This window comes from Cherax quadricarinatus, chromosome 98 (genome assembly GCF_038502225.1).
Source record: "Cherax quadricarinatus isolate ZL_2023a chromosome 98, ASM3850222v1, whole genome shotgun sequence".
Classification (NCBI taxonomy): domain Eukaryota; kingdom Metazoa; phylum Arthropoda; class Malacostraca; order Decapoda; family Parastacidae; genus Cherax; species Cherax quadricarinatus.
In genome coordinates, this window is record NC_091389.1 from 8578811 (window position 1) to 8599490 (window position 20680).

The following is a 20680-nucleotide window of genomic DNA, read 5'->3' on the forward strand; positions in this document are numbered from 1 at the left end:
GAGAAGGGGTTACTAGCCCATTGCTCCCGGCATTTTAGTCACCTCATACGACACGCATGGCTTACGGAGGAGAGATTCTTTTCCACTTCCCCATGGACAATAGAAGAAATAAAGAAGAACAAGAGCTATTTAGAAAAAGGAGAAAAACCTAGATGTATGTATATATATATATATATATGCATGTGCGTGTCTGTGAAGTGTGACCCAAGTGTAAGTAGGAGTAGCAAGATATCCCTGTTATCTAGCGTGTTTATGAAACAGAAAAAGAAACCAGCAATCCTACCATCATGCAAAACAGTTACAGGTTTCTGTTTCATAGTCATCTGGCAGGACGGTAGTACTTCCCTGGGTGGTTGCTGTCTACCAACCTACTACTGAGGTACACACATAAGTTACCTTAAAATATTTTCATCATTGGCCTATAGTGAGTGAATAGTTATTGTAGGACGTCTGATTAATGAAGAATGGCTAGAATTGAAAACCACTGCAACAGCAAAACGCTGTAAACGAAACACCGTAAAGCGGGGCCCGCTCATTCCTTCAGCTACTCACCCTCGGGTAATTTCAAGTTTTAGTTGTAATGGTCTGAAAGCCACTGCTTGAGCATTTCTTTTCCCCAAGAAAATGCCTTTGTAAAACAACAGATTGGAAAATTACAATTTGAATTTAATTTTTCACATATGTATATTATAAGAAATATTACACTAAATACACGAGAGAAATGAGACAATGTAGAACAGTATGCAAAACACACACACACACACACACAAGGGCCAGGAGCTATGACTCAACCCCTGAAACCACAAATAGGTGAGTATACACACACACAACACTTTTGTACCATCACAAGGAACTCGTCAAAAAAACAGAAATCAAAGGGGGTGGTAAACCATGCATATTGAGGAGCAATTTGAGAAAATAGAAAGACCCTGAAAGTGGTTGTGGATGTTGTTGCCAACATGTGACTGCGAAAGATTAGCTTTGAAAACCCAGGTGGTAAAGTGATGCAAATAAGTAGATCGTAGGCAACTCAAGCAAGCACAAAAACCTGCTGACTACACTAGGGTCATTGCTGTTACAAGTAATAAAGTTGGTAGAATTACCGACAATATGTAAAGTAAAAGGACACAAGTGCAACTAATGTGACATTTTATTGTGGCAACGTTTCGCTCTCCAGGAGCTTTATTAAGCCTTGATAAAGCTCCTGGAGAGCGAAACGTTGCCACAATAAAATGTCACATTAGTTGCACTTGTGTCCTTTTACTTTACATATTGTTACAAGTAAACAATTCACCACCAGACAGGATCCCCTCATCTCTAAAATAAGGATAACATTAAACTCCCACGTGGATACGTATAAAGAAATGTGCACGAGGTACACATATACAAGTGTACGTAACTTTAGGTGATGTAAATTTAACCCAACACTGCTATGTAAGGAGATTGAATACAGGTGCTCCTCAACTCACAATGGGGTTATGTTCTGATGAACCTACTGTAAGTTGAAAATGAATATGTGCTAAGTAAATAAATACCGTACTTTGTGGCTTATTAGACGCATTTTTCCATAAAATGTCTCCAAAAACCATCCTACATCCTATAAACTGACGGTCAGTGATGGGAGCTATAAGTTTGGGGTGCGGGGGTGGGCTGTGGCTCTCCCAGTTACGTCCAATGCCGAGCCACTGAAACTAAAACAAGTCTTATAAGCTGCGAAATATGGTAAATAAATAACTACTATCGCTGAACAAGTAAACAAATAATTATTGTAACTAACTAAATACCAGTATCGAAAATTAAAAAAAAAAAAAAGTATACAAGTTATGGACTTGCCACCTTCATGCTGGGTAATTATCTAGTTTCATCTCCAAAGTAATTGATGCTGCACCATCATGGAGTCGAGATATCATAAGTCGAACCATCATAAGTCTAGGAGCACCTGTATAGTTTAAGGACACACGAGGGCTATGCTCAGTTTAAGCATGCAATCTAGTATAAATAGCAGCAGAGCTAAATACTATAACCATATTAAATGTCTTGCAATAAACAAAACATTCTGTTTTTACTAGCGAATCTCGGGAAAAATCTACAAAAAACACCCTTATGATGCAGACTTTAAATTTCTTGAAACTGCCTCAGCTATGTAGATCTTCTTCAGAGGCAGCAACATAAAAAAATACTCAGTGCAACAGCTTGTCAGGATCAATTTCTTCAAATGGCATCGCTGAAAATCTTAGTCTAAAAAAAGGCTCACTGGGTCAAAACTACGCTAGTTTAACAACACAAGCTGAAAACTTAAAATTCCAGGAAGATGGGAATCTCTTAAAAATATAAAGCACTACTGTGGTTGCCAACCTACTAACATGGTACTGTTTCATCTCTGCTCAAAAAGGCAGAAGTACGATGGAAAAAATTACTTGAGAAATCGCAATCCTCTAAAGCCTTTTTCTTCAAGAGTGCTACTTCGGGCTATGTACTGAGAACTGCTGTTAAGTACAGTACTACTTACAAAGCTATGCCCAAGATAGGCCAATTTATCTTTCAGCATAAACATGACAGTTTACTTGAGACGACAAAAAATAGGCCCGGCAGTTGCTCAGTTCCGTCTCTCTTGCTTCTGAAGAGCCAATTTCACTCCTGTCCTCTCCCGATTGACTTGACCTTAATGCCAAAGCGCCCAAGGGTGGCGTGTAGGGCAAGGCTCTCTGCTGCACGGCAGCACTCCTAGGTCCTGTACCATGTGCTGTGCTGCATGCAGTGTTACTGCAGTCTCCCTCTAGGGTTTTCTCTAAATACTTTCTTCAATGCTTGTCCTGTCTGGCAAATGAAGAAAGGTGACCATGGAGAAAAGCAATAAACCAGGTATAAAATGTGGCAGAATTTAAGAAAAAAGAATAACATTTCATAGTAAGAAGGAAAATTAGAAGAGGATAGATGTAGAGAGGGATGAAAGAGGTGAAAAGAACAAGAACCAGAAGAAAATTGAAGAGAAATGAGAAAAAATTAGAGAGAAAAAGAAATTACAAATATGAAGAGTGCTGGCACCCCTGATCTATTCAAAGACAAAACTGGGTTAATGGTGTTACTTGTGCACTTTGCAAAGTCAAATTCAGATTAGAGCTGTTACTTCAGTAATATAAAGAACAAAATAAAGGCATTAAACAAGTGTTACAACAATATCAAAACTGTTAAGACATGATTGTATAAACTACGAATTCACTTGCAGCTAAAAATGCACTTATACATATATACAGTACTTACCCTCGAAACCATTAGAGGCACTGCAGGGGTGTAACACATGTTAAAAAATACGAACAAATGCAAAAACAAAATGTGCGGTATTATATCTTGAGTAAACATTTTTTGTCATAGCTTCTGTAGCCCTATATGGGTGTAGGAGTATCAAGTCCTTGCATATAAATACAACCTCTCCTCACTTAACCCTTTCAGGGTTTCTGACGTACTAGTACGGCTTACGCACCAGGGTTATTGACGTACTAGTACACCTAAATTCTAGCGCCTTCAAATCTAGCAAGAGAAAGCTAGTAGGCCTTCATATGAAAGAATGGGTCTATGTGGTCAGTGTGCACAGTATAAAAAAATCCTGCAGCACACAGTGCATAATGAGAAACGAAAAAACTATGACCGTATTTCTGGTTTAAAACAGCAACTTTGCACTGTATTTTCGTATGGTATTTATTGTTGTATTTTAGTTTTCCTGGTCTCATTTTATAGAATGGAAGACATATTATAGAAATTGAGATGATTTTGACTGGTTTCACAATGAAAAGTTCCTTGAAATTGAGCTCAAAGTAGTAGAAATCTTCAATTTTTGCAAAAGTTCAAAAGTAAACAAATCATGCTACTCGTCCAATACATGTCAACTGGTGAGTTTAATATTCTTTCACGTGTGATGATATTATTTATACCATTTCTACACTAATACAGTAGTCTGCATAACAGTAAATCTTCTATTTTTTGTGAGAATAAAAATTCAAAGTGGAAAGCAAAAGAATTTAAGAGAGGCCTGGGGACGTGACTAATGAACAGAAGAAATGTTATTTTAGTACCAGAAATTGGCATCTTTTGAAATTGTGTGAAATTGGCAAAATTGCTAATTTCTGACCACTTTATTGGATAGTTGAAGTCGGTAAATGGGTGGTTTCTTGTACTCATTCGATAGAAAGAAATGGGGTTCTAGCGAAATAGTTATGATTTTTGTCAACTAGTACACTGGAATTGGCCAAAAATAGGGCTCAAAGTGGGCAAAATCGCCGATGCGTAAACATTGTTGAGACCGCTAACTTCGCAAGAGCATAATTCCATAAGTTTTCCATCAAATTTCATACTTTTGGTGTCATTATGATAGGGAAAAGATTCTCTATCTTTTCGTGAGAAAAAATAATTAATTTTTTTTTTCTGAAAAATTTTTGAACATGAGAACAAGTTTAGGAGAGGGCCTCTCGACCCTGAAAGGGCTAATGACGGAGTTCTTTTCCTAAGACCACATCGGTAAATGATTTCGTCGCTAAGCGAGGATCATACTATAATGGTAGTGGGTTTGTGTCAACCATCTTTGATATTGTTTTAATGTCACTTTTGCACTATTTATAACATTTTTAGTATATTTTTAAATGTTTACACCGTAGTGTACTGTATATTGTAATAAACAGAAAAGACGAAATCAGCTGTAATATACATTATTTAGGTATGAATACTGGTCAGAGAGCCCGTCTTAAGTCTGAGTCGTCGGTAAACGAGTAATTCTGCCAGTTTGGTAAGACTTTCTAGGGAAACTAGGAAAGAGAGAAGAGAGAGAGATAGGAAGAGAGGAGAGAAGAAAGAGAGAGAGGGGAGAGGAGAGAGAAGAGAGAGGGGGGAGAGAAGAGAGAGGGGGGAGAGAAGAGAGAGGGGGGAGAGAAGAGAGAGGGGGGAGAGAAGAGAGAGGGGGGAGAGAAGAGAGAGGGGGGAGAGAAGAGAGAGGGGGGAGAGAAGAGAGAGGGGGGAGAGAAGAGAGAGGGGGGAGAGAAGAGATAGAGGGGAGAGAAGAGAGAGAGGGGAGAGAAGAGAGAGAGAGAGGGGAGAGAAGAGAGAGAGAGAGGGGAGAGGAGAGAGAGAGAGAGAGGGGAGAGGAGAGAGAGAGAGAGGGGAGAGAAGAGAGAGAGGGGAGAGGAGAGAGAGAGAGAGAGGGGAGAGGAGAGAGAGAGAGAGGGGAGAGAAGAGAGAGAGAGAGGAGAGAGAAGAGAGAGAGAGAGGAGAGAGAAGAGAGAGAGGAGAGGAGAGAGAAGAGAGAGAGAGAGAGGAGAGAGAAGAGAGAGAGAGAGAGAGAGAGAAGAGAGGGGAGAGAAGAGAGAGAGAGAGAGAGGGGAGAGGAGAGAGAGAGAGGGGGGGGAGAGAAGAGAGAGAGAGCGGGGTGAGAATAGAGAGAGAGAGAGGGGAGAGAAGAGAGAGAGGGGAGAGAAGAGAGAGAGAGAGGTGTGAGAAGAGAGAGAGAGAAGGGAGAGAAGAGAGAGGGGAGAGAAGAGAGAGAGAGAGGGGAGAGAAGAGAGAGAGGGGAGAGAAGAGAGGGGAGAGGAAAGAGAGGGGAGAGAGAGAGGGAGAGAAGAGAGAGAGAGGGAGAGTAGAGCGAGGGGAGAGAAGAGAGAGGGGAGAGAGAGAGAGAGAGGGGAGAGAGAGAGAGGGGAGAGAGAGAGAGAGGGGAGAGAGAGAGGGGAGAGAGAGGGGAGAGAGAGGGGAGAGGGGAGAGAGAGAGGGGGGAGAGAGAGAGGGGAGAGAGAGAGAGGAGAGAGAGAGAGAGGAGAGAGAGAGAGAGGGGAGAGAGAGAGAGAGGAGAGAGAGAGAGAGGGGAGAGAGAGAGAGGGGAGAGAGAGAGAGAGGGGAGAGAGAGAGAGGGGAAAGAGGCAAATGTAGTCCCTGTTCACAAAAAGAAGAGCAGATCAGAAATCAGCAACTACAGACCAGTGTCACTCCTGTCAATCACTGGTAAGATCCTTGAGACAATAATCTCAAGACAAATGACAGAGTTTTTTGACTACCACTCACTACTTTGTGATCGTCAATATGGCTTCAGGAAAGGTTACTCTGCTGCTGATCTGTTGTTAAACCTCTCCACTAAGTGGCACCAGTCACTGGATGAATCCAAAGTCAGCTGTGTGGTAGCACTGGACATTGATGGCACTTTCGACCGGGTGTGGCACCAGGGCCTCTTAGCAAAACTTCAAGCACTGGGAATTGCAGGCTCTACGCTATGTCTCCTCAGTGATTACCTTCATGGTAGATATCTAAGTGTAGTTCTCAATGGAACAGAATCAGCAAGACATCCTATTGGGGCAAGTGTTCCACAAGGAAGCGTGCTGGGTCCATTGTTATGGAATGTCTACTTCAATGACCTTCTTCATCTCATCCCAGAATCACATGCATATGCAGACGACTGTACACTGACATTCACTTATCCAAGAGAAGAAATGCCAGCTGCTCTAAGCTACATCAATCACCAGCTGAGAGCTATATCAGCTTGGGGAAATAGATGGCAAGTAACATTTGCACCTGAGAAAACGCAAATGATGATCGTCTCTAGGCACCACGATGGTAATGCTGGTGCAGTAGTAAGGATGAATTGGAGGGTGTTGGCACCTGGAGAAGTTGATATCCTTGGGGTGAAATTTGACTCCAAACTAACCATGAAGAACCATGTTGTAAATCTTGCAAACAAGGCAGCCAGGAAGCTTACAGCACTTCGCCGTATCTCGCATCTGCTTGACAGTAGGGGTTGCAAGATCCTGTACGAGGCACAAGTACGCTCACACCTTGAGTATGCTCCACTTTCTTGGTTTGCCTGCCCCCCCTCTCATCTGCAACTGCTTGACAGAGTAGAGAACAGAGCAAGACGTTTCATCTCTCGCCTGGACCCATCCTGGATAGATCTGTCATTTCAGCAGAGCCTTCAACATAGGAGGGATGTGGGTGGCCTTACTGTTATGTACAAGGCCAATATTGTCAAAATACCACACTTTGATCCACTTCGAGGACAGCGTGAAACAAGTTTTTATGCCACAAGACGGGCAGAAAGCAGCAACTTCACTCTGGCTGTACCCTTCTCCAGAACATCACTCCATCTGAGATCATACATACCCAGGATGACTCTAGTATGGAACACATTCGTACAGGATAATGATGTCAACGAGATAAAGTCAGTTGATCAAATGAAAATGCTGGCCCACAGATGGCTCCAACTTCATCCTGTTTCCTACTTGTATGTCTCATAACAATAAAAATGCTCTCAAATGAGCTGATGTAGGTAACAGCTCTTAGCTGGTCTGGTACAGACACCATATTACAGCTACAAATTTTTGCTGTACCACATACCTGCGACTGTTTTTGAGAGTTTTCCTTCACTATCAGCCCGACCCTGGGCTAGGCTTGTCTGATGTGTACCTGTTCAACCTGCCACAAGTAGAGGAGTGTCAGCATCTGTGGTGCAACATTCTTTCCCTATTAACTGAGGGATATTAATTTAACCCTTAAACGGTCCAAACGTATATATACGTTCACTCGCGTAGCGCCCCAAATTTTTTGAGGAAAAAAAAAAATCTTTTCTTTTAAAAGGAAAAAAGAGCATATGGTACCCAGGCATCCCCAATTATTTTAATATGGCACACAGTGAGTGCGCACACCCATTCTCTCATGTCTAGGTGACTCAGGCTTATTTTGATAAGCCTGAGTCAATGTTGAATGAATGACAAAGAAAATGTTGGCAATGTTGAATGAATGACAAAGAAAACGTATATATACGTTTGGGGCGCTACGCGCATGAACGTATGTATACGTTTGGACCATTTAATTATTAAGGGTTAAGAATGATCAATAAGTGCATGAGGTTTGCTTGTTCTCATACCTTTGATGAATTCTGACACACCTTTGACGAGTTTCGAGTGTCTCACTACTCTTAGAGCCCGGCCATGGGCCAGGCTCGTTCTTAAACTTCCCCATACAGCTATCACCCCAACTGCTCAAGTCATAATTTCCCTGCAATCATTTATATGTAATTATCTCTGGCAGATGTTTACATAAATGAAGAACATCAGAGCCAGCAGTGATCACTGTGGCACTCCACTTGTGATGGCACCCTCATGACAGCTTCTCTCACTGTTTCATTGTAATAAAAAGAAGTCACTCTGACTTTTTTGTGTTATCCCAGGTTGTCTACACATATGCTGCTATGTATGATAATTCTATGTAACTGTATTTGTGTATACCTGAATAAACTTACTTATCTTTATCTCTACAAGTAAATGTACAACTTATACAATATAGAAAGCCTCTTGTTATGCAGAGCATTTCATGCAAATTAAGTCAATCTTGTCACAGGATGACACCCACACCAGTCCACTAACACCCAGGTACCTATTTACTGTTAGGTGAACAGGGACAGCATGTGTCTTAAGGAAACATGTCCTAATGTTTCTATCTGTACCAGGGGTTGAACCATGGACCTCGTGCTTTATTTAGTAATTTCCAAATACGTACAGCAGTCTACTGTAAGGAATTCCATTGATAATTTATAAGTTAACTTGTATATACATCAGCCAATTTTTGTTATGTTTCAAAGACCAATCTCAGACCGGGCCTTCTGCTTAATGCTGTTGGTGACAGCAGCATGAAGAACACAGGTGCCACAACCTGGCTGATCACAAACACATTCAGCTTCCGTGTTTTCATACATGATAGTCCTGTTCTCACCCCCAGGCACAAACTGACTGTATTAGAAGTACCAATCAGATGACTGTGTTGACAGATGTTAAGATCTGAACAAACAGTACCATACGATATTCATGAACAATGGTACACTAATTATAGGTAAGGTACACATTTTTTCAAGAGGCTTACAATGTCACCGACGACACACAGAAGGGCCCTGCATATACAACCACCTCCTCAGTGTTCCACATTTTCATTGGCTTCAAATTAAGCCATTGTTTATTATGTTCCACTTGGTGGTGACTATCACCAGCGGGTGGAACGTAATGAACAATGACTCAATTGAAAGCCAACGAAAACATGGAACACTGAAAATAGGCACTGTATATGCAGGGCCCTTCTGTATATTGATAACTACATAAGAGATTATAACTTGGTGCACCAATGTTAGTTGCAAAAATGCTAGTTGCACCAATGCTAGTTGCACCAAATGCTAGTTACACCAAATGCTAGTTGCACCAATGCTAGTTGCACCAGTGCGTATTACACTACTACACTGTGTTAGGTAGGTTAGTTCTGCAACACTTAATATGCACACGTCAAACAGTTTTGAATAGGGACCCCAAGAAAAGCTTGGAAGGTTAATCACTCTATGCACCAACTCACTGTACAACACCCCATGCTGGATCCAACTCGCTTTCCAGGTCGGCGCAATCCAAAAGCTGTTGAAGGAGGAACTGTTTAGTAATGATGTAAACACTCTACCTTAAAAAAAAAAATCCATTTGTTTACCTAAATAATTACCTGATGACTATTCCCATATGAATAAATTCAATGGAGGAAGAATACACAGCCAGAAATGCCATGGTTTAACCCTTCTTATACGAGTTACTTTTCTGGGTTCTGTAGTAGCCTCGGGGCCTCAAAACCCAACCTATCATCAATCTACTACTGGAGGTGGGAGGTACAGTGTCTGCACTCTGAAGGACGGGTGTTAACCCCTTCAGGGTCCAAGGCCCAAATCTGAAGTGGTGCCCCAGTGTCCAAGAATTTTCAAAAAAAAAAAAAAAATTTATTTAAAGAGTTTCGATAATTTTACTGCTCTTGGAGCCTGGCAATGGGCCAGGCTCATCTAAATTAATTTTCTTTTGCAGTTCCCAACATCGATTTCATAATGTTTCCTCTATGCTTGCAAAACAAAATTTTAAACAATTATAGACAATATGAGTCAAAGGGATGTTTGGAAGTATTTCTTCAGTCACAGAGTTGTCAGGAAGTGGAATAGCCTAGCAAGTGATGTAGTGGAGGCGGGAACCATATGTAGTTTAAAGACGAGGTATGATACAGTTCATGGAGCAAGGAGAGGACCCAGTAGCAATCAGTGAAGAGGTGGGGCCAGGAGCTATGATTCAACCCCTGCAACCACAAATAGGTGAGTACACACACACACACACACACACACACACACACACATGGGACAGGGAGAGAGAGGACCTAGTAGCAATCAGCGAAGAGGCGGGGCCAGGAGCTGTGACTCGACCCCTGCAACCACAAATAGGCGAGTACAAATAGGTGAGTACACTCACTCACTCTACAGCAACCCACAATTCTTGCAGATAAAAAAAAAAATAAGCAAAATAAAGGTAAGTACAGTATTTGACAAGTGGTAGGCGTGGCACCACCGAGTGTCATTGTCTTTCTTGGCTTTGTTCCACCCACCCAGACAATACTTCCTCCAGTACTCTCTCTCCCTCCTGCTGCTTCACCACCATACTTGCATATATATTTTTTAACACGTTGGCTGTTTCCCACCGAGGCAGAGTGACCCAAAAAGAAAGAACACCCCCCCCCCCCACAAAAAAAACAATTTTTTTTTTTTGGTCATTCAACACTTTCACCATCACACGCACACAATCACTGCCCTTGCAGAGGCGCTCAGATATGGCAGTTTAGATGTCCCTCCAAACTGCAAATATCTCAAACCCCTCCAGGACTCATGTAGGTAAGAAGAAATATAACAATAATAATAATAGCCTAATCACACAGGAAGGAAGGGTGTTAATGTTGCAGTTTAAAAACTGTAGTGTAAAGCACCCTTCTGGCAAGACAGTGATGGAGTGAATGATGGTGAAAGTTTTTCTTTTTCGGGCCACCCTGCCTTGGTGGGAATCGGCCAGTGTGATAAAAAAAATAATAATAAATCACACATCGTGTTCCATGACTTATGAGCTTTAATGCTCCTGTTTGAAGAATGACTGAATGAGATATTATTTATTATATATATATATATATATATATATATATATATATATATATATATATATATATATATATATATATATATATATATATATATATATATACGTACACACATACATACACACACAACCTAATTGTGGTTGCAGGGGTCGAGTCCGAGCTCCTGGCCCCGCCTCTTCACTGGTCGCTACTAGGTCACTCTCCCTGAACCATGAGCTTTATCATACCTCTGCTTAAAGCTATGTATGGATCCTGCCTCCACTACATCGCTTCCCAAACTATTCCACTTCCTGACTACTCTGTGGCTGAAGAAATACTTCCTAACATCCCTGCGATTCATCTGTGTCTTCAGCTTCCAACTGTGTCCCCGTGTTGCTGTGTCCAGTCTCTGGAACATCCTGTCTTTGTCCACCTTGTCAATTTCTCTCAGTATTTTGTATGTCGTTATCATGTCCTCCCTATCTCTCCTGTCCTCCAGTGTCGTCAGGTTGATTTCCCTTAACCTCTCCTCGTAGGACATACCTCTTAGCTCTGGAACTAGTCTTGTTGCAAACCTTTGCACTTTCTCTAGTTTCTTTACGTGCTTGGCTAGGTGTGGGGTTCCAAACTGGTGCCGCATACTCCAATATGGGCCTAACGTACACGGTGTACAGGGTCCTGAACAATTCCTTATTAAGATGTTGGAATGCTGTTCTGAGGTTTGCTAGGTGCCCATATGCTGCAGCAGTTATTTGGTTGATGTGTGCTTCAGGAGATGTGCCTGGTGTTATACTCACCCCAAGATCTTTTTCCTTGAGCAAGGTTTGTAGTCTCTGGCCCCCTAGACTGTACTCCATCTGCAGTCTTCTTTGCCCTTCCCCAATCTTCATGACTTTGCACTTGGTGGGGTTGAACTCCAGGAGCCAATTGCTGGACCAGGTCTGCAGCCTGTCCAGATCCCTTTGTAGTTCTGCCTGGTCTTCGATCGAATGAATTCTTCTCATCAACTTCACGTCATCTGCAAACAGGGACACTTCGGAGTCTATTCCTTCCATCATGTCGTTCACAAATACCAGAAACAGCACTGGTCCTAGGACTGACCCCTGTGGGACCCCGTTGGTCACAGGTGCCCACTCTGACACCTCGTCATGTACCATGACTCGCTGCTGTCTTCCTGACAAGTATTCCTTGATCCAGTGTAGTGCCTTCCCTGTTATCCCTGCTTGGTCCTCCAGTTTTTGCACTAATCTCTTGTGTGGAACTGTCAAACGCCTTCTTGCAGTCCAAGAAAATGCAACCCACCCACCCCTGTCTCTCTTGTCTTACTGCTGTCACCTTGTCATAGAACTCCAGTAGGTTTGTGACACAGGATTTCCCATCCCTGAAACCATGTTGGCTGCTGTTGATGAGATCATTCCTTTCTAGGTGTGTGTGTGTGTGTGTGTGTGTGTGTGTGTGTGTGTGTGTGTGTGTGTGTGTGTGTGTGTGTGTGTGTGTGTGTGTGTGTGTGTGTATGTGCGTGTGTACATGTGCGTGTGTGCATGTGTGTGTGCATGTGTGTGTGCATGTGCGTGTGCATGTGCGTGTGCATGTGTGTGTGCATGTGCGTGTGCATGTGTGTGTGCATGTGTGTGTGCATGTGTGTGCATGTGTGTGATGTGTGTGTGCATGTGTGTGATGTGTGTGTGCATGTGTGTGTGCATGTGTGTGTGCATGTGTGTGCATGTGTGTGTGCATGTGTGTGTGCATGTGTTTGTGCATGTGTGTGTGCATGTGTGTGTGCATGTGTGTGCGTCTGTGCACGAATGTGTGCATGTGTTTTCTAGAACATTTATTCAAGAATTGATCCCCAGATGCCTGTAGCATCTAGTTGAACTAATCTCCCAGTACACACACACACACACACACACACACACACACACACACACACACACACACACACACACATACATACCGTACATTACATATACGTATATTTATATATTATATATTTATCCAGTGTCTGCACTCTGAAGGAGGAGTGTCAATGTTGCAGTTTCATAACTGTAGTGTAAAGCACCCTTCTGGCAAGACAGTGATGGAGTGAATGATGATGAAAGTTTTTCTTTTTCGGGCCACCCTGCCTTGGTGGGAATCGACCAGTGTGTTAATAAAATAAAAAATAAAATATTTATCCATACATACCTACCTGTCAAACACTATCACCACCACCAACACTATTACCAATACTAGTAACCCCTTATCTCTTACTTTCATCTCTTATTCTCTCTCACTGTTTCGTGTCATTATCTCTCTCGCCTCCCATAATCTGTGTTTCGTCTCTTGCCAGTCTCCACATTCCACTATCTACCATACAATATACACTGTCTCACCATTAATATACTACTCAAATCAAGCCCTAAACCCGTACGGGTCACAGTGCCCAACTAACTGTACTCTAATTTTATTGCCCTTCACGAACCACTAAACACTTAGGGCCATTATTATTATGATATAGTATTTAAAACACTGTACTTATTTATTATACTTATGCAAATAATAATAGTACATTAAATAATCGTTCAACTATTATTGGTCATAAATCTATTACATAACTTGCTAATGGCTGACACTCCCTCTCACCATCTATCTACCCCTTGCAAAGCAGTGCCACCTCTTGTCCCACTCGACACCGAGGCCAGCCCGCTCACTCCTGGATTTAATGACCGCGCCGAGCCAGTGCTGGATAAACCGGGTTAAAGGCGCGAATGTTAACGAGGTGTGCCTGCCTGGGGGCACAGGTGCACGCTGAGTAGAATAGCCACAGCCTCATTAAGAGGGAGGTTACCGCAGTCATGACTTGGTACACCGCTATCCACCCCGCTGGCATACGCTTCACTCCGCTTGCTTGCTTGCTTGCTTGATCCCATCCGCTTCTCTGTGCTGCATTTATGATCCTTGAAGGGACACTTACCCTTACCTGCTTGCTATTTTTCAGGCTTCTAAGTTTATTTAGGTACAGGTACATGTACATACAATTATTATACACAGCAACATGGGTGTAAATGGAGGGAGAGTAAAGGAGGCTTTGTGCGCGAGGGGCTTGGACTTCCAGCAAGTATGTGTGTTAGACAGGAGCAAATGAAGACAAATGGTTTTTAGGACTTGACGTGCTGTTGGAGTGTGATCAATGTAACATTTATGAAGGGATTCAGGGAACCCGGCAGGCCGAACTTGAGTCCTGGAGGTGGGAGGTACAGTGTCTGCACTCTGAAGGAGGGGTGTTAACCCCTTCAGGGTCCAAGGCCCAAATCTGAAGTGGTGCCCCAGTGTCCAAGAATTTTCAAAAAAAAAATTAATTTTTTCTTATGAAATGGTAGAGAATATTTTTGTGAAGGTAATAAAACAAAAAGTACGAAATTTGATGGAAAATTGACGAAATTATGCTCTCGCGAATTTTGATGTGTCAGCGATATTTACGAATTGGCAATTTTGCCGACTTTGACTCCCATTTTAGGCCAATTACATTATTCCAGTCAACCAAATTCTTAGCTATTTCACTAGTATTACTTCTATTCTATCGATTGAGCACAAGAAATCGCCAAGTCAACGTTTCAACTACAAATTAAAGTGATCGGAAACTGTTAATTTGGCTAATTTAACACAAAGTTCAAAATATTCCAATTTCAAAATAGGGTCCAGAATAAACAATGTAGGTATTCCTGGAACTAAACTAACATTTCCTCTGTTCATTAGTTACGTTTTGAGGCTTTACAAATAAATTCCATTTTTATTTTTTATTCACAATGAATTTTTATTCACACAAAAAAATAGAAGATTTACTGTTATGCCTGGTGGTTAACGCTCTCGCTTCACACGGTGAGGGCCTGGGTTCGATTCCCAGCCAGAGTAGAAACATTGGACGTGTTTCTTTCCACCTGTTGTCTATGTTCCCCATCAGTAAAATGGGTACCTGGGTGTTAGTCGACTGGTGTGGGTCGCATCCTGGGACACTGACCTAAGGAGGCCTGGTCACAGACCGGGCCGCGGGGGCGTTGACCCCCGGAACTCTCTCCAGATATTTGTGAATGCATATTAGACCCACCAGCTAGCATGTATTAGACGTGTGAGGTCGTTTGTTTACTCTTGAATATTGGCAAAAATTTAACATTTCTGTTACTTTGAGCTCAGTTTCAAGCCATTTCCACTGCTAAAACCAATCAAAATCATCTCTATTTCTGTAATATGTCTTCCATTTTATCAAATGAGACCAAGAAATTGCAAATAGAACTATAAAAAATATACAAAAAAACACTGAAAAGTCGCTGTTTTAATTGAAAAATCATGATTTCAGCTTTTTTCTCTCATTATACACAGCGTGCTGCAGGATCTGTTTTATGTGGTGCACACATACCACACAGATGTATTCTCTCACATCTAGGCCCAAATGTACCTCTCACAGTTTATCAGAGTGAGCTGAGCTCATGACATAGATCTACGGTTTGGACCCTGAACATAAAGCCGTAGATCTACGGGACGGACCCTCAAAGGGTTAATGTTGCAGTTTTATAACTGTAGTGTAAGCGCACCTCTGGCAAGACAGTGATGGATTGATTTTTTTTTTTTTTTTGGGGGGGGGGGGGTCATGCTACCACTACTAAACAGGAAAAAAAAAAGGGGGGGGGGGGCTTATTTCCACTGACAAGGGCTGCTCCTAGACACTCACCTGTGTTATAGAATTACAGGTAGAAAATAACGAAGACACTTGGTGCTCACTATAGTATTTTATTAAAATTAAAGTGCAGTGATTCACTTGGTAAGTGTCCTCAGCTCTCACACTAAGGGACCGGAAATCACTTCCAGCACAGGTGGAATGCTGGGCATGTTTCCCTAGACTTGCTGCCCCTGTTCATCTAGCAGTAAGTAGGTACCTGGGTTTTAGTAACCTGTTGTGGGTGGCATCCTCTGGGATTACCACCTAGTTCTAAGCTCTTACAAAGACAGCAGAGTATTTGTGCCAGTTGTATTTTGTACTTCTGGATATCAAATTCCACATATCAGGTCCTGGTGCTGCATGTGTAAGTGTTTTCTATTTCCTTTTCGAATTCTGGGGGAACTGTGCTGATGTCAATCCGTAATTTGCAGGGTGGGTATAGATAAACCATACCACGGGCAGGGATAAAACCCGTTACGGGTCTCATAACACTCCAGTGGAATCTATGCTAACCTTCCTATGGTGTATAAATATACCTAGTTGGATGAATCTTACTGTAGCCAGCTGGCCCAGTGGCTAACACATCAGTCTGGAGTTTAATGACAGACCATGAGTTCTCTCCCCACCCATGGTATGGTTTGTTTGCAATCGTGTCGTTACGAATTTGCGAGTCATGATGGTGGGTAGAGATAGTGAGGAAGTAGCTTAAACCTGAACATAACCTTGTCAAACCCTGTTAAAAAAAAAAAAACACTCTGGCATCACTTAGTGTACTATTGAACACTGATTCAAGGTGTTTTTCAATTTGGATATTTTGTATATGAGTAGAAATACGCTGGATTTTTATAATTTTCTAAATGATTCTTTGTTGCTATTTGTTTCTTCTATTTATTAAGAATGTTTTAGTTTCTGTTCTATATCAGTAATGTTTCAGTGGTGATATTACTGATATTTCAGTGGTGATATTACTGATATTTCAGTGGTGATATTACTGATATTTCAGTGGTGATATTAGATATTTCAGTGGTGATATTACTGATATTTCAGTGGAGATATTACTGATATTTCAGTGGAGATATTACTGATATTTCAGTGGTGATATTACTGATATTTCAGTGGTGATATTACTGATATTTCAGTGGAGATATTACTGATATTTCAGTGGAGATATTACTGATATTTCAGTGGTGATATTAGATATTTCAGTGGAGATATTACTGATATTTCAGTGGTGATATTACTGATATTTCAGTGGTGATATTACTGATATTTCAGTGGTGACATTAGATATTTCAGTGGTGATATTACTGATATTTCAGTGGTGATATTACTGGTATTTCAGTGGTGATATTAGATATTTCAGTGGTGATATTACTGATATTTCAGTGGTGATATTACTGATATTTCAGTGGTGATATTAGATATTTCAGTGGTGATATTACTGATATTTCAGTGGTGATATTAGATATTTCAGTGGAGATATTACTGATATTTCAGTGGTGATATTACTGATATTTCAGTGGTGATATTACTGATATTTCAGTGGTGATATTACTGATATTTCAGTGGTGATATTACTGATATTTCAGTGGTGATATTACTGATATTTCAGTGGTGATATTACTGATATTTCAGTGGTGATATTACTGATATTTCAGTGGTGATATTACTGATATTTCAGTGGTGATATTACTGATATTTCAGTGGTGATATTACTGATATTTCAGTGGTGATATTACTGATATTTCAGTGGTGATATTACTGATATTTCAGTGGTGATATTACTGATATTTCAGTGGTGATATTACTGATATTTCAGTGGTGATATTACTGATATTTCAGTGGTGATATTACTGATATTTCAGTGGTGATATTACTGATATTTCAGTGGTGATATTACTGATATTTCAGTGGTGATATTACTGATATTTCAGTGGTGATATTACTGATATTTCAGTGGTGATATTACTGATATTTCAGTGGTGATATTACTGATATTTCAGTGGTGATATTACTGATATTTCAGTGGAGATATTACTGATATTTCAGTGGTGATATTACTGATATTTCAGTGGTGATATTACTGATATTTCAGTGGTGATATTACTGATATTTCAGTGGTGATATTACTGATATTTCAGTGGTGATATTACTGATATTTCAGTGGTGATATTACTGATATTTCAGTGGTGATATTACTGATATTTCAGTGGAGATATTACTGATATTTCAGTGGTGATATTACTGATATTTCAGTGGAGATATTACTGATATTTCAGTGGTGATATTACTGATATTTCAGTGGAGATATTACTGATATTTCAGTGGTGATATTACTGATATTTCAGTGGTGATATTACTGATATTTCAGTGGTGATATTACTGATATTTCAGTGGTGATATTACTGATATTTCAGTGGTGATATTACTGATATTTCAGTGGTGATATTACTGATATTTCAGTGGTGATATTAGATATTTCAGTGGTGATATTACTGATATTTCAGTAGTGATATTAGATATTTCAGTGGTGATATTACTGATATTTCAGTGGAGATATTACTGATATTCCAGTGGAGATATTACTGATATAGATATTACTGATATTCCAGTGGAGATATTACTGATATAGATATTACCGATATTCCAGTGGAGATATTACTGATATAGATATTACCGATATTTCAATGGGGGATATTACTGATATTGGGTCTTTTAGCAGAATACATATTATACAGATCTTGCCTGTGTTAGGCTTTTCCAAGCACCGGTGTGGATTAGGGGAGCTCGGAACTGTTTCTCGGGTATGTTTACTAGTTTTGTTTATCTTGTCCAAGTCAACTCTGTTGAAGTTAAATTTACTGAACATTGTTTAATTCAAGCACAACAGAAGCTGCGGAATTACTAGCTAGTCAATAAAATCAATGGCATGAGTGACATAATCAAGTAAACATGAGTAGATATAAACTCTAAGATAATAATGCTTATCAGAAATGACAGGGATGACTGAGACAAGTGAACCAAGTTCCAAATGGCTGAGTCATCTGCATTACTTTGTGATGACTATGCAGACCTGCTGGCTAATAGCAACTACAGCCTGGTTGACCAGGCAGGTTAAAAAAATTTTAACCTCAGGCCAGGATATAGGGGACAAAGAAAGGGGAAGGGGTAGAAAACTCTTTAAAACCAGTCACAGGCTGAGTTTACCAAAAGTGCTTTAGGAAGTTATCCAAGAAAGACTATCTACCTACATAGCTTTGGAGAAACGACAGTTCATTTCCGCTGGCCTCCATAGCCTGGAATGGCTATGCAACTGAGAAGTAATGGTGGAATCAACCCCCCACGCACACAACTAGGCAAACAACCACATTAAAAGTTACCCAGAGACTCCAGAAGAGGCCCCACACATCCCTCCCCCCTCCAAGACACTTCATACAAGTTCAACACTACACACTTATTCACTGAAGTTTTGCACTGCACTCAAGGAAATATTTGTGAAGAGTTCTCAACATTATGACCGGGCTGCTGCCACCTGCACTGCTGCCTCAGCGGAGCAGCTGCCACCTGCACTGCTGCCTCAGCGGAGCAGCTGCCACCTGCACTGCTGCCTCAGCGGAGCAGCTGCCACCTGCACTGCTGCCTCAGCGGAGCAGCTGCCACCTGCACTGCTGCCTCAGCGGAGCAGCTGCCACCTGCACTGCTGCCTCAGCGGAGCAGCTGCCACCTGCACTGCTGCCTCAGCGGAGCAGCTGCCACCTGCACTGCTGCCTCAGCGGAGCAGCTGCCACCTGCACTGCTGCCTCAGCGGAGCAGCTGCCACCTGCACTGCTGCCTCAGCGGAGCAGCTGCCACCTGCACTGCTGCCTCAGCGGAGCAGCTGCCACCTGCACTGCTGCCTCAGCGGAGCAGCTGCCACCTGCACTGCTGCCTCAGCGGAGCAGCTGCCACCTGCACTGCTGCCTCAGCGGAGCAGCTGCCACCTGCACTGCTGCCTCAGCGGAGCAGCTGCCACCTGCACTGCTGCCTCAGCGGAGCAGCTGCCACCTGCACTGCTGCCTCAGCGGAGCAGCTGCCACCTGCACTGCTGCCTCAGCGGAGCAGCTGCCACCTGCACTGCTGCCTCAGCGGAGCAGCTGCCACCTGCACTGCTGCCTCAGCGGAGCAGCTGCCACCTGCACTGCTGCCTCAGCGGAGCAGCTGCCACCTGCACTGCTGCCTCAGCCGAGCAGCTGCCACCTGCACTGCTGCCTCAGTGGAGCAGCTGCCACCTGCACTGCTGCCTCAGCAGAGCAGCTGCCACCTGCACTGCTGCCTCAGCAGAGCAGCTGCCACCTGCACTGTTGCCTCAGCAGAGCAGCTGCCACCTGCACTGTTGCCTCAGTGGAGCAGCTGCCACCTGCACTGCTGCCTCAGTGGAGCAGCTGCCACCTGCACTGCTGCTTCAGCAGAGCAGCTGCCACCTGCACTGCTGCCTCAGCAGAGCAGCTGCCACCTGCACTGCTGCCTCAGCAGAGCAGCTGCCACCTGCACTGCTGCCTCAGCAGAGCAGCTGCCACCTGCACTGCTGCCTCAGTGAAACTGCTGCTGCATGCACTGCTGCTCTCAACATTCCTACAAGGTGAATAAGACGAGTACAACACTTGGGTACCTTCACAGTGGAGAAGTTTCACTAACAGTCTCTTCTCCGAGGGACTGACCACCTCAAATAATTTTTCTCCAAGGATGATGGACTGATTACATCATCTTCATTTCATTACTACTGCTGCCTTTGTACATGACTGAAGAAGTCAGCTGTGTAAGCAAAACATTTTATTAATAAATATACCAAACTGTTGCACATTTGTCTTAATCTTCATCCAGCATTATTCTCTGTACAGGTACGGCATTGATTTTCCGGACACTGATGGTCCGGAACCATACAAATTTACGAGCAGGACCTTGAAATTCCTATGGCAGTGTATTTACCACCAAACTGTATGTCACTTATCCAACCCCAAGACCAAGGAATACTGTGCTGTCTAAAAGTGGAAAAGCAGTAATCCAGAAAGGCTT

The 20680-nt window shown here is 42.2% G+C and overlaps 2 protein-coding genes across 30 annotated transcripts in view; one reads left to right on the forward strand and one right to left on the reverse strand.

Annotated features, from left to right (window-relative positions):
• Positions 1-20680, forward strand: part of LOC128702468 (tigger transposable element-derived protein 1) — a 490624-nt gene that overhangs the window by 193358 nt on the left and 276586 nt on the right. The window lies entirely within an intron of this gene.
• cora (erythrocyte membrane protein band 4.1 like coracle) overlaps positions 1-20680 on the reverse strand; it is a 139065-nt gene that overhangs the window by 99911 nt on the left and 18474 nt on the right. For 13 of the 17 annotated variants that reach the window (XM_070105299.1, XM_070105303.1, XM_070105304.1 and 10 more), the window contains exon 2: positions 2510-2817. The exons of 3 other annotated variants lie outside the window; for them this stretch is intronic. In XM_070105299.1, coding sequence (XP_069961400.1) covers positions 2510-2554 — 45 coding nt within the window. In that variant the 5' untranslated portion in view covers positions 2555-2817. Of the gene's footprint in view, positions 1-2509; positions 2818-9363; positions 9420-20680 lie in introns of all 17 variants that reach the window. One more of the 17 variants, XM_070105300.1, reaches the window with a different exon arrangement.